General features: G+C 56.1%; 1 protein-coding gene across 3 annotated transcripts in view; it reads left to right on the top strand.

The window, feature by feature from the left end:
• DCLK1 (doublecortin like kinase 1) overlaps window positions 1-13,992 on the top strand; it is a 232,655-nt gene that overhangs the window by 104,272 nt on the left and 114,391 nt on the right. For all 3 annotated transcript variants that reach the window (XM_053665597.1, XM_053665599.1, XM_037138748.2), the window contains exon 4: window positions 5,353-5,452. In XM_053665597.1, the coding sequence (XP_053521572.1) occupies window positions 5,353-5,452 (100 nt within the window). The remainder of the gene's footprint in view (window positions 1-5,352; window positions 5,453-13,992) is intronic.

Genomic DNA, 13,992 nt, shown 5'->3' with positions numbered 1-13,992 from the left:
ATCTGTGGCTCCCACAAAACTAAAAGCTGGTGACAAGTGAGTCCCGAGAGGCCTTGAGATAAGAGGTGGGTCACGGGACTCTGCGCACCTGTGGGAGCCGGTGAGCCCACTGGCGAGCGCCTTGCACAGCGCCCCCTCCCGGTGGGAAGCGGAGCGGGGACCACGTCCTGCTTCCCGTTTGCAGTCCTTCCAGCTGTGCGCCAGTTCTGAGGCTGATGCTGCGTGTGCTTTCCCCCAAATAATTATGCTAATACGGTTCCTCTTCCCAGAGCGAGAAGGGGCTCCCCCGCACTGTGTTCTCTCCAAATGTGCTCAGGGAGGAAGCCTGTTGCAACAGTGCCTAGGAACTACATACTCTTTTTTGGTTTTAATTTTATTGTGTACATAGGCATACCTCATTTTATTGTGCCGTTATTGTGCTCCATGGGTTTTTTTAAACAAATAGGAGGCCGGACTCCCTCCAGCAGCAAACAGGTGACAGCGGGCCTCATTGTGGCAGCCCAGAACCAGACCCCCGCGTCTCTGAGGTTGTGCCTGTGCTGGGCATGCGTTCAAATTGGACTGAAATTTGTTGAGGACTTACCTTCTTCCGACTCACGCCCTTAACTCATCTAATCTTTAAAACAGTGGTTCCGATACACCGAGGCCCAGAGAGACTGACACCTTGGTGGCTTGCCCCAGAGCCCGGGTTTGGCCTGCTGGGCTGTGCTCTGCGCAGCTGTGCCAGACAGAGCTCCATCTTTGGGAGGAGTCAGCACCACTCTGGCAGGAGGTGCGGCCTCCGCCTTTGCCGAGCGCAGGTTCCTGTGCAAATAGGACCCGTTTCAGGACGGCCGACTGGGGCTTCCTGGCCGCGTGGTGTGGAGTGGAGCCCAGGCCGCCGCTCAGCCTCCGGTCTCCAGGCTTGTGAGAAAACCACAGGGAGCCGGCGCCTGTGGCCTTCTGCTGGGCCACCCTTCACAGCAGGCGACTGAGTCCCTGGGAGTGTGTGTCTGCACACGCGTGTCCTGGAAAACAAGGGACGCGCGAGGGCGGCCGTATTGTCGAGGCCTGGCACAGTGGCTGGCAAATAGCGTGGTCAGTGAGCATTTACTGAAAGGGGACTCATGGCTCACAGCGGCAGGGGTCACTTCAGGTTGGAGTGGAAAGACGATTAGGCAGAGGTGGGTACGAGACACCTAATGGGGAGATAGCCGGGAACCACACGAGTAGGAGAGAAAAGTCCCCTGGCTGGAAAGAGTAAGTGAAGAGGGTAAGTCGGAGGGTGTTTCAGGTTAGAATATAGTCTTCCTTCCTTCCATCCTCCCTCCCTCCCTCCCTCCCTCCCTCCCTCCCTCCCTCCCTCCCTCCCGATGCTTTTTCAGCATCAGATGCTGTGTCACAGCTGAAATGACATGAAAGGTAGGTTGGCACCAGATCTTGAGTCCAAAATGCCCCTCTCCGAAAATGAACTTTAACAGTGACTGTTTTCGGAGCCATGGAGAGAGATTCTGAAAGTTAAGTAAGAAAGAGCAGATTGATAGAATGAAACAGGGTGGGTCGGAGAGAAAGGTCAGGCGAGAAAACTCCTGAGAGGGAGGCCAAGGTCCGCAGGTAGGAGGATGAGACCTGGACGGATGCGGTGACGGCGGAGAAGGGAAGGGGGCAGGGAAAGGCCTGGATTTGGAAGGTGTTGCGGCAGCAGAACCTGTAGCCACGGGGCGACCACGGACATGGCACTGGCTCTTCCGTGGGCGGGATTGGTGGCGAAGCAGGAGAGTCAGAGAGGGAGGCTGCTTCCCCTGAACTCTGTGTGTGCCTGCACACTTTCCCTGCACCTCACCTTGGCGGGCCCTTCTGGCTCCTGATACCTACTGGGCAGGGGTTTCCTGAAAGACGGGTCCAAATTGTCACTGTCCCATTGTCGCAAGGAGCACTTTTTTTTTTTTTTAATCCATAAATGGGACTTATCTTTTTTAAGCTGGTTATCACACTGAATTCCGAGAACCTCAAGTCCACAAAGGAACAGAACCGCAGACACGCAGAATCGGATCTCCACGCAAGTGGGCTTTGCATTCCTGCCCCTTTTCTAGCCTGTTGAGGGAGTCCAGTGAGGAAAGTTCTCAAGGCAATCGGCATTGAGCGGCGATGTGCAACCTTTTTCCTCTCCTGGCGCATGAACTAATTACTCAAGTTCTGTGCTACACCCAAAATATATTTTTTTGTCAATCTGACAAAAAATAGGTATGACTGATTTATTCACACCGGACGGCTACTGTTGTGTTGTGTTATTTCTGTATCTGACGGTCCGAGGGACAAGAGGGCAGTGGCCCTGACTAAATGGTCGGGGGCTGCACGTTTCACAAACACTCACAGCACACGGGCCGACAGTCGCCAGCCCAGCGGAGAGGGTCCCAGCGTTTTTCTGTAACTCGTTCTACCAGCCGGCTTGCACCGTGGCCACCGCCAGATGCAGGACAGAGTGTGGGAGGCGGGCACAGACCAGGCCAACTCCGTCTGGATAGTGACCTGGTGTTGAAGGACCCCCGCTGGTGGATCTCGTCCCAGGTCTTCTAACAAGGGGCAGTTTCATAAATCTGAACTTTGCCCACGGGCAGCCCCCCTTCCCTGGTAGGGGGCTGCGAGCAGGGAAGTGGTGAAGGGTCCCCAGCAGAGGGCCCAGGAAGCCGCACCATTTCTGACAGCTGGACACATTCTTGGCTTCGTGTCCCACAGCCTGAGGGCTCGGTGGGTGCAGGCTGCTTGAGGCCAGAGTGGCTCTTCCGCGTCTTTTCGTGCTGGGCGATGACAGTCGTGGCCTGCTAATGATCTCCACAGGCCTTTCATGTTCTCAGAGCCCCGGATTCGGAAGCCACATCAAATGCTCATCGTGTTTCATTGCCTGCTTTCCGGCAGAATTGCATCCCAACTGTCAAGTGGATGGTTGTCTGTTCTTTGCATCTTAGGCTTGGAGGAGGATCCTCATCCAGGCTGGGGTGCCGTGGGCCAGCACCCCGCCTTCCTGCGTGTTCGAGTTTTGACAATACAGGGTGGGGCCGGTGTAGGTAGACAGTTGTTCATCTGGAAAACAGTACTGTGCTTAATAAATAATAATAATAAACTCCGTTTTGCTTACTCGCCGCTGTGAACCTCCGTGTGCCCCGCCCTGAGGTTGATATCCATCCACTTAGCGGTAGCTTAGAACGTGCACTCGGGGTGTGGTCAGCAGTCCGATGTCCTGAAGTGCAAATAATGAGACGTGGGGAGAAGGGATGATTTCCTTTGGAAAACAGCATTTTCCACCCATCAGTGATCTGTTGCTGACTGTTTGGCACAGCGCCTGGCACAGAGTGGGCTCGTCCTGAATGTTTGCAGGAGTAAAAGCAAAAAAAAAAAAAAGATAGCAAACAGCTGGAGAAAGGCAGCTGCTTTGGAGGCGAGGGGGCACCGGTTCTCGCCTCTGGGTGCTGCCGGAGTCCTTCCCACCCGGGCTGCCGGGCGAGGGGAGGGTCCGGGACCAGACGGGTTCGGGAGATGCTGGCTCTCCCTCTCTCTCCTTTTTGGAGTTTTGATGTATCAGACATTAGCTCAGCAGGCATTTCAAGGAGACCAGATATAAAGAGGCCTGTTGATATCAGGTGAACTCAGTACTTTCCAAGTCGATTTGCACAAAGCCTGTTAACCACGCACACTTGAACTTGAGGAGATACTGCTCTTTAGGGTTACCTGTTCACATTTTCACCTGAAGGAGAGACCAAGTCTTCCTCTTTTGTGCGTGTGTACAGGATGTGTGCAAACTGGCACCGGTAGGCACAGACCCAGGCAGGTAAAGTGAAATGCCCAGCAGGGGGGTGGGTAGGTCACTCCAACACGGGCTGGGCAGCTGGGTGGGGGAGCGGTGACACGGATGTAATGGTGGACGGCGTCACAGCTGGAAGCACGCCGAAAGGGAGGGGTGAAACCGACGGGAGGTTCTGCGCGCACTGGGCTGGTGTTTGACCCGAGCGTGAGAATGTAGCCTCGGACACTGCTCTCAGAGACCTGGCCCTTTCCCCTGACAATTACAGCGTCCCTCTTAGGTTCTCTGTCACCAGGCTTTCACAGAGTAAACACTGAGGTCGTACCTCAGTATTTCACAGGTTGCACCTCACTTGATGTTTATCATCGAACTGTTCTGGAAATTTCATTCTCAAAACTTCAGCCAAGAGGTTATTTGGGAATAAGGTTAATTGGGAAAACTTCCTGAAACCCACACACCATTGCATGAGGGGCCTTTAGGTAAAGTCCTGCAGCACCTCGGCGCGTCAGGGAAGTGTCCCCAGCGCTGACAAGGGGCGAACCCCAGAGAGACCCTGCACACGAAGCTGCAGACGGGAGAGGGAGGGGCCGCGGTAAACGGGCAGGAGGGTCCTTAGACACCCGAGGGAGACACTGTCAGAGAGTGCGTTTCCTGCCGGCCACTCAGGCATTGACTCCAGGGGGTCATCAGAAATGAAAACAAGGTCGGAATCGGCGGTGTCCCTGGGGTCTCGTGTTGGCATGACACACAGTGAACGTCACATCACATCACGTCACGCAGCCCAGGACAGAGAGCAGTGTGCCTGGAATGATCACTTGTGACCACGCTTAGTGGGAAGATGGCGTTTAGTTCTCAGAGTTCTTAATGGAGCCCAGGAAGTCAAACACGTATCGGAAGGTTGTTTCCAACCTTCCCCTTCCCACGACTGAGGGGTGGGGCAGCCTGAGTGGCTTACGCTGAGCGTGGCTGCGGCCGTGAAGGGCACGCCTGAAGCCAAGCAAGAGCGGACTTTGCCTGCCCCCCCCATGGAGGGCTCCACTGGCGGGTGGGCTCGGGGCGGGAGGGTCCGCAGGCCATCGCCGCACATGTATCACGGCCCCGCTCTCTTTATTCCGTGGTCACCCCAGGCGGCCGTCACCAGGCACCCAGGACGGCACCAGCTGCTCAAGAACGTCTTGGTTGCTAAAAATCCCGTGCTGACTTTCATCGCTCTGGGGTCTCTTGCGTTCAGGGGAATAAAGGGGCGCTGCTCCCACCCACGTTGCCATGCTCCCTCTGCTATGACAGGCAAGGGCTCTTCCTTCCGAGCCTATTGATCTATCAGGTGGTAAATGGGACAGTTCCCGGGTCTGCTATCCGGGTCCTGCCCCCGCACACCAATGCATTGTCGGGACACGTTCCTTACTGGGGACAGATGCCGGAGCCCTGGCTTTGAAAGCCCCGGGGAGAGGCGGGCGGGCCGGCCCTGGCCAGGGATGGGATGGGAAGTGGCCGGGCCGCCTCGGGCTGGCCGGTGCGCCGGTGCGACTGCTGTGCACTGACCCTTTGCTGACTGCCATGCTTTTCTCTTGTAGGTGATGTGCCTTCAGGACTTTTTTGGTGACGATGACATTTTTATTGCATGTGGACCAGAGAAGTTCCGTTACCAGGATGATTTCTTGCTAGATGAAAGTGGTAAGGAAAAAAAAAGTTCAAAACCAAGGGAAATCTGAGGCGGCTTTCCAAAGTGAGCCGTGCCAGGCCAAGCTGATGTCAGCTCCGAAGCCGCCAAATCAGTCTCAGCCCCCGGCCCAGCACGGCTTTCCCGTGGCTCGGGTTCCTTTGATTTTTTTTTTATAGAAAACAGATGAAATGATAATGGGGAAGGTTAAATCACTTAGAAGGGTAAATTACCAATGGCTAATTTATAACCACTTAGTAACTAAATCGATGTTCCCTGGAACACCACGGTGTGGATTTCTACTACTTTGATGAGTATTTTCCTTGACATTTGTACTTGAGAGACAGGCAATCGTGAAATTACCACGTGTGTTTCTAGGCTCCGCTTCCAGGAGGCCTCCTTTTGTGGCCTTTCTTTTAAATTCTTCAGAGTTTGATGTCGTTCATCCGTCCATCCACGAGGGACCCCTCGGAGGAGCGTGGCTTCCTCCCAGCAGAGCTGACGGTGGGAGAGGGGACAGTCGGTAAACAGGGAGAGATGCATCACAGAGGCTGCGACTCGGGGGTCCCCCTTTCTGACACCGTGAATTGTCCCGGCAACTTGACCAGTGTCACGGAGAAGGTTTTCACAGAGGCCTTTCTGTGAAAAGTCTTCCTTTTAATGTAATGACCGGGATATCACATAATTATGAATAATTCAAGTTTAGGTTGTCGGGAAGGGTTTTTGAAGTGCCGATGAACTTTGGCCTAGGCACAGATAGAACTAGATAGGCACAGATAAGAACTAGAACTAGAACTAGATAGGCACAGATAAGGCGGGTTAGCTTTTGGATGGGAAATCTCCCATCCCACTTGGATGGGAAATCTCGTACGTGAGCACCGAGGTAATCGGGTAAGTGATACAGTGAACGCAGCTGATCGTTATCCACGTGAGGTACCGAGATTACATATGTGTGTACACATCAGTTACATGCACTTACGCTTGCATGCTACAACTATTTCATCATTTATCAGTGACTCAGAGTGTGTAGGGAGGGATGAGAATACCCTTAATTGTGTAAACCACAAAGATTTATACAGACGTATCGCACAGATCAAGTCCCCGCCCACCCCTTCCTCAGGGTCGGGCAACTGGGCCGGCCTGCGGAACATGGGCTGCTGGGGGTCAGGCGGACAAGCTGACGGCAAGTTTGGAGATAAATGAATAGGTGGCCTGGATTTTCCACTTGCAGAAAGTAGCTGCTTCTGACGGAACGGTCTGGGAGACCAGATGCACTCTGAAACGCAAGCATCGCTGGCTTCTTTCACGCCAAAACCCAGCCGTCCGCCCGGGGTGGGGGGGGGGGCGGCTGGTTCCCACCAGCAGGGTCCGCCCGGGCTCCGTCCCGGCCCTGGGGAGACCTGGGGCGGGGAGGCCTGGGCTGGGCCGTTCCTCCCGACAGCACGGGATCCCGCAGCCCGCCGCTCCTCACCTGTGTGGACCGGCGGGCAGGGAGGCTTTCTGAGAACGCACAGAAAAATGCCAGGAAGCCCCGTGCAGTTTCCTGTGAGACGCCTTTCCCACCGAGTGGAATGTGCACAACCCCCCCCCGTATCCACCTCTCTGCCTGTCTGTCGGCCCAGCAGTGCACATGTGTGTCGGGCACACGCGTGTTGGGCACACACGTGTCGGGCCGCCCGGCCCACGTCAAACGGCTCCCCTGGCGGATGTGCCGTCACTGTGTCTTGATGTGGAAGGCGTTTGCCGAGTGGCAGTGCCTCCCCCACCCTGAAACAGACATGCGGATTGGGAGGAGCGGGGACGGTGGGGGGAGAATCTAAATCAAGATTTTCTTTCCTTGGGTGAACTCGACCTGGAGACTAGATTCCCACAGTGACGGCTGCGGTTTCCTGTCACGTGTGTGTGGCATGCCCCCGTGCTGATGCATCTGAGCGGGACTCCTTGTAAAAGCGCTGAGTGTGTGCCTGCACCCCGCTCAGGGGTCCTGGCTAAATGGTGTTTGCAGGTGGGGGCTCCCTTTGCTCTATCCAGAGTGGCTCCTGCAAGACGCGTTGGCGGGGCACAGGCAGCTCCGGGATGAATGCGCCCGCCAGCCCTGCTCGGTTTCAGGGGGCGCCCGCAGTGGCTGGGGGCTGCCAGGCGGCGCCTTTACTTCGAGCCTTTCGGAGGGAACCCAGCTCCCAGCTGGGATCAGCAGTGATGCGCCCCCCTAATTACTGCTGGGACGGTGTCGGCCCTCCAGTGACGCACTGTCCGTCAGGGACACGTGGTCCCCCTGGGCTCCCCGGAGCCAGATCAATTTGTGGATCGGCAAGGAGCCCCTCCCCCCGCAACCCCGTTTTCACTGGGGGAAAAACGCCTTCCTGTTCCCAGCTCAAAATGGAACGGTTTTAGCGATGGCGTCATCAACAGGTGGCGTGCTAACACCTTCGGGAACCGAGGCTAGGGCACAGTTACAGACGGACGGAGCAGGCCGGCAGCGTGGTCCTCGCGCGGGCCCCTGTCTGATTTAGGAGGGTGAATCACCCGCCAGGAAAATGCCAGACTGCAGACGGGGGCTCCGAGTGGTTTTGCTGGTGTATTGGTGATAAGTGGACAGATTTGCGATTTGTTGCCATTAAAACGTGGCGAGATTTCGTTGAAAAATGCCTGCCTTAGACCTGGGAGGGACAGTGACCTCCTCGGTGGTAAGTCCATCACAAATGTCCCCCCTTTGGCCCCCGCACTGCCCGGCCCCAGCCTCACACCGACACCCCCAAACCAGCTTGGCCAGTCCTTTCACCCCCTCACCTCCCCGCTGCCAGGCCTGTCCCTGCTCAGGATTCTAAGTACCTGTCGCCCTCTTTTTGTCTGTGTGTGTGTTTTTCCTGCCGATTCCCTAGTGCTCCTGGTTCCGGTGTCCACAGGTGGTACTTGAAACTTGCTATATCCGCTTAGAGGCACGGGTTTGCTAGGGCTGCTTGTGACCAAGTCCCACACACTGGGGGCCAAACAATAGAGATACATTCTCTAACGGTGCTGGAGGCGGAAGTCCAAGGTCGAGGCGTGGGGAGCGCCTTGCTCCCACTGAAGGCTCCAGGAAGAAGCCCTCCTGGCTTCTGAGGGCAGCCGGTGATCTTGGGGTCTCCGGGCTTGTACCAGTGTCACCCTGATCTCTGCCCCGATGACGTCCATGTGGCTTTCTCCATGTGCCCAAGTGTCCCTCTTCTCATAAGGACCCCGGGGGTGAGTCAGGGCCACCTTTCTGCAGCCGCACCTCCTCTGAACTTGGTTCCACCTGCAGGCACCCTGTTTCCAAGTTAGGTCGCGTTCACAGGCCGCCACATACACATCTTTTTTTGGGGGGAGTGGGAGGCACAATTCATCCCACCACAGATGTCGTCTGAACGTGCGCAGCATTTGTTTGAACTTGAGTGACAAGCACACTCCTTTCATTGGTTCGTTCCGACCTGTCTGCAGATTTGCACGACTCTGTCCACTGGCGGAGAACACAAACCACTGAGCTGGGACTGGCTACCCCTCACCTGACCTTTGGCGGGGGGTGCCTGATGGGTCAGAGGAATGGATGAAAACTTACCAGCAAAAAAAAAAGGTCTTAAGTAAATTTACCATTTTGCGGTGGCCCACATTCATAACCATCCTGGGCCGCATAAAGCCAATGGGCAGCAGGTTGGACACCCCTGTGAGATTTTAATTTAAAAAAAAAAAAAAGAAGCCAATGCCACAAGCTTGGTGACCAGCAGTGCAGTGGGGGCAGGGGCGCCTGTGAACCTGACCTTGGGCTCATCACAGGCTTACTGTGGGGCACAGCCCCTTCCATTCGGAGGGTACGGAGTGCAGAAGAAATTTAGACAATTGAACTCTCTTGCGAGGTTTCTTGTCGGTTTGTAACATTTCTACTTGTGAAGTCATGGATGCCTGAGGCAGCACTGACACTTTTGGGGTCCGTGTGTGCATGTGTATAGGTGTGCAGGCGTGTGCCTGTGTCCATGTGTGTGCGCACAGCGTCCTGTCTCCAAGTCCCGCTCCTCTCTGCACCACGACCCCATCTGAGCGCAGGCCCTTCCTGGGCACACGATTCCTGGGGGTGTGTTTCCTCAGCTCCCCTTACGGACCCCGTGGTGCTGGGTTTGCAGGCCCTGCTTGGGAAATGTTTCTAGAAACGTCCATCCCAGCCACTCAGGACTCCTGTCCTGAGTGTAGTGACATGGGAGCTGCCTCTGCCCCGCTCGCTCCTGGATCTCACTGCTTCCCCAGCTCCCGAGGCGGGGAGGGGAGTGGGGTTGGACGTGCAGCGGCAGGGCCAGCCCTGGGTGAGGGGTGGAAGCCACCGGTCTGGCCCGAGCCCCCGCCCTCCATGCTGTGTGGTCTCTCGACCCCATGCCTGCTTTCTATTCTGCAAAACACCTTTTTTTCCCCGGGTTGTAATGGACCCCAAATGAGATAATAAATGTCAAGGCACATCCAGAGCTGTGCTCCTCATTACCCAGTGACTGATCTGAGCGAGGGACACCTCGGCCATGACGCGTCTCCGAGTGGGCTGCAGCTGGGCCCTTGCCCGGGGAGCTGCCTGCAGGCGTAATGGGAGGCAGCTGTGACCCTGGCCCGCTGCTGGGGCCAGCGGGGGCCGGAGGCGGTCACCAGCCTCTCTCCTCCCACTCTCCACTTCCACTCCAGGGGCGGAGTTAAGGGGGAATTGGGGGCTCTGGAAGACCCTCGGCCCACTCTAGGGGGACTCCCTGGGAGATGCAACTCAGAAGCAGCCGGCCATCTCCAGCCAGCACCCTCGGGAGCCCCAGCCCTTACGGCCTTGTTGATCTGGGCTCCTGGGTGGGGACGGCCGCCCTGCTCTGGGCTGGGCTGCGGGCTCGGGTCCCGGGGACGCTGGGAGGGTGTGCAGAGCCTGGGGGAAGACCAGCCTTCTTTCAGTGCGTGGAGTTCTTTGGTTCATTCTTCGGTGCGTTACTCTGTAGCTGAGCTGGCTCACCCCGGGCCAGGCGGCCTGCTGGGCACAGAGAACGGCCCATGGGACCACGTCCGTGGAACGTGACTTGGCATGTCGCCGATGTCGGGGGATGACGCAGGACAGCGGGGGCGGGCCTGGAGGGCTCGATGCTGAGTGCAGTAAGTCAGAGGAAGACAAAAGCCCTGTGACCTCACTCGCGTGTGGGCTCTAATGAACAAAGTACGCGGAGAAACACAAAACAGAGACAGACTCACAGTCACAGAGAGCGGGCTGATGGCTGCCAGACAGGAGGAAAGTCGGGGGCCTGCCTGGGCGGGAGAGGGGACGAGGGGAGGGAGCACAGATCGGCGGTCGCAGGACGGCCATGGGGACGTATGCACGGCGTAGGGGACTCGGTCAGCAATAGCGCCATAACCGTGTCCGGCACCAGGCGGGCACTGGAAGAATCGGGGGGGGGGGGCGCCCTGTGTGGTGTGTGACTGTTTACCCACTATGCTGTCTGTACACCCGAAACTAATGCAAAATAAGGTCGAATGAAAATCCTCATTGGGAACTAAAGTTTTTTAGAAAGTTAAAACCAAAATAAACATACAAAGACATCAAAGGATCTTGGGTTCTGAACTGGGACCCAGAACACAGGATGCTGCCTCACTGACCTTGGGTTGGTGTCTGTATGGGAAGGTACCGTGACGATGACGGATGACTCACAGGAGACCGACAGTTCTGTACGGGCTCAAGTTTTGAGTCTGACCCCGTGGCCGGTTTAAACTGCACCTGTGGGTAGAATTCTTTCGGGCATGTGCCAGGTAATGTGTGCTGGAAACCTTCGTGTTTCAGTGGGTGTTAATTCCAGGAAGGCACGGTTCTCGATGAAAGAGAACAGCGCTGTCCTCCTGAGTCATTGCTGTGTCTCTGTGACACTCCCCTGTCACCCGGAAGGGCGCTGTGGTTCTGGAGGCTTCTCCGCCGCAGCCCCGTTCTGGCCCAGGCGCAGGCAGCAACCTTCCCCGAAGACACTGACGCTTTCCGTTTCGATCCACCGCCAAGCCGTGGAGACGCAGAGAGCCTTGTGCTTTGGAGCCAGACTCGACCTCAGGGCCCAGCTCGTTCCGCGGCTGCACATAGACCGAGACGCCGCATCACACACGGCCCTGTCTTCACACTGTCCCTCCCGGTGCCCGGAAGCCGGCTTCTCTGCGCTGCGTCCAGTCTCGAGGACACAGGGACGGACCCTGCCCGTGTGACCTTAGAAACGAGTCCCGCACGTGAAGGGTCTTGGAGCCCGTCAGTTCCCCCTTCCTCCCGATACACAGGTCCTCTCCACAGCGCGGTGGCAGCTGTTCCTCTGTCCCCAGCTCTGTTCTGGAAGCTTCCAGCTGTGTGAGGAGGCCAGTTCCACGGTCCCCTAGTGCTGTTGTTTTTCTAAGAGAGGGTGAGAAACATCAACGTGTGGTTGCCTTTTTGCACAACCCCAGCTGAGGACCTGGCCCGCAACTCAGGCCTGTGCCCTGACTGGGAATCGAACCAGCGACCCTTTGGTTTGCAGGCTGGCACTCAGTCCACTGAGCCACACCAGCCAGGGCCCCCAGTGCTGGTTTTTACCACGTGTCTCCCGTACAGTGAGTCCAGAGTAATCTCTCTCTAGCTGGTACACAGGGGTCCTCGTTCTTCCGCCCGGAGCAGTGACCACCACCCTCTGCCTTCATTCCCGGAAGGGGAGCTTCCCCCCAACATCAGCGTGATCGGTGTCATTCGCCGCTCACTGTCCTGTTTGTCCCTCCAACCAGGTGTCCCTGTGCTGTTACTCGTCTTCCCTCCTCTTCCTCTCACCTGTTTAAGAAAGAAGAGTCAGAACCGTCTTTCCCATCCTGAAGGCAACGATACCGTTCTCGACTTCGTCTCCCCTCGTCTTGGTGGCTTGCTTCATCGGCCCTCCCTTCCTGCTGTCTCTGTGGGCTGGTTGTCTCCCGGCTTTATTGCCTCTTTCTCCTCAACCTGAGGCCACGCCTCGGTGTCCCCTGCCCTACACAGCCTTCCGTCCTCTCCAGCACCTCGTCAAATGCAATGTCCTTTCTGTCCCTGCAGACAGAATCTAAAGACGTTCCTGTCCCCAAGGTCTCCGCCTGCTCATCCTGGCTCACTTTGCGTACCTATGGGTCAATGGTACATTGAAAGCACAAGGATTAGGCGGGTTTGTTCATGTGAAAAATCATCTTCCACTCTTTTTTGAAATTTGTTTAGTATTAGAAATTCTTTTGCCACGGGATAGTTAGGCAATCTCAAGACTGTCCTGCTGCCTCCTAAGATAGTCGAACGTGTTGTGGACTTCTTAAGTGGCCCACCACCATCTCGATTCCACATGGACGTGTCTCGGCCCAGGCACAGTCATTCAGAGTTGGCTTCCTTCCCTCCCCTCTCCAGGGCTCCATGTGACAAGGCCCTTCTCAGAAGCAGGAAGGCAGGGTGATGCCCTCGGTCCCCTTCACTCACCTCTTCCCTGGGGTCTGATCCTTCCCGGATCGGGAAGTAGGAGCGGAGTGGCTGCCGGCAGCGGGTGGCTGGGGATCCTGGCCCGACGGGGCCGGTGTGAGGTGGCTCCGGGCACACGGCCGGCAGCCGTGGTGTGAAGCCAGCTTCTCTCCGGGGCCTCTGTGTGGTCCTTCGGGGACCCTCGGTGGGAAATTTTCGTGCTTCTTTTTTGATGTTGCCAATTCAAAAAAGCTGGAGTTTCCTCCAGCTGTGCATGTTTTCCCTTTGTCCTTGTTTTCAAAAGCTCCCTCTGTTGGCTTCGGGTGATCGTCTTGGGAAGAGTGTAAAGGAGGTTCATGCCCGCTCACCCCATCAGAGCCACCGGAACACGCATATGTCCTTTGCCCCCACAGTGGGCCACTCAGCGCAGCGAAGTCCGCTGACCCTGCAGCTGGGGGCCGTGGAGGAGAAGCGACCACTCACACACTATCTCCTGTTACCCCCCGACCGCAGACCACACCAGCCGAGATCCCCGATCCCCCAGCAAGGCACCAATGGCCCTGAAGGGAGGCAACACCCCTCTTTTAGAATAAGGGGGCTCACAGCGCAATTCTCCCTAAAGAAAACCTTCTCTCCAATCTTCTTTCTCTCGGACTCAAGCCTTTTATACCTTTGAGGTGGGATGGGAGACTCAGGCGTGTCATTTTTTGTCTATATCTACTTTCAAATTTATAGAAAGCCATCCGTCTTACAACGCACTTTGGTATCTGATTCATATCCTCTTAGAGTCTGGGTAAAAATATCACTTCGAAATCTTGTGACATTTGCAACTGCCTTGCCCCCCCATCGCATACGTAACACTCCCACTAAACAAAGATAATCTGTAATTCACCGTATCCGAGGTTTGCACTCCTTCTTCCACCTCAACTTCTTTGTAGCATTGGACGTTTTTGGTGATTCCCTCCTCGAACTTCTCTCCCATTTGTCCTTCAGGGTCTGTGCCGGCCTCTTTGGCCATTCCTGGTATTTTTTCAAGTTGGTTCTTGGACCTTATATCCCTTAATAATTGCTCCCTAAGATCCATTCCTCAACCCTCTTTGCTTCTTAATTACTTTGTTT

The sequence above is a fragment of the Artibeus jamaicensis genome, unplaced genomic scaffold, assembly GCF_021234435.1.
Source record: "Artibeus jamaicensis isolate MK-2021 breed Jamaican fruit bat unplaced genomic scaffold, CSHL_Jam_final contig_415, whole genome shotgun sequence".
Classification (NCBI taxonomy): Eukaryota; Metazoa; Chordata; class Mammalia; order Chiroptera; family Phyllostomidae; genus Artibeus; species Artibeus jamaicensis.
The sequence above is the reverse complement of the archived record's forward strand: the minus strand, read 5'-3'. Positions and strand labels throughout refer to the sequence as shown.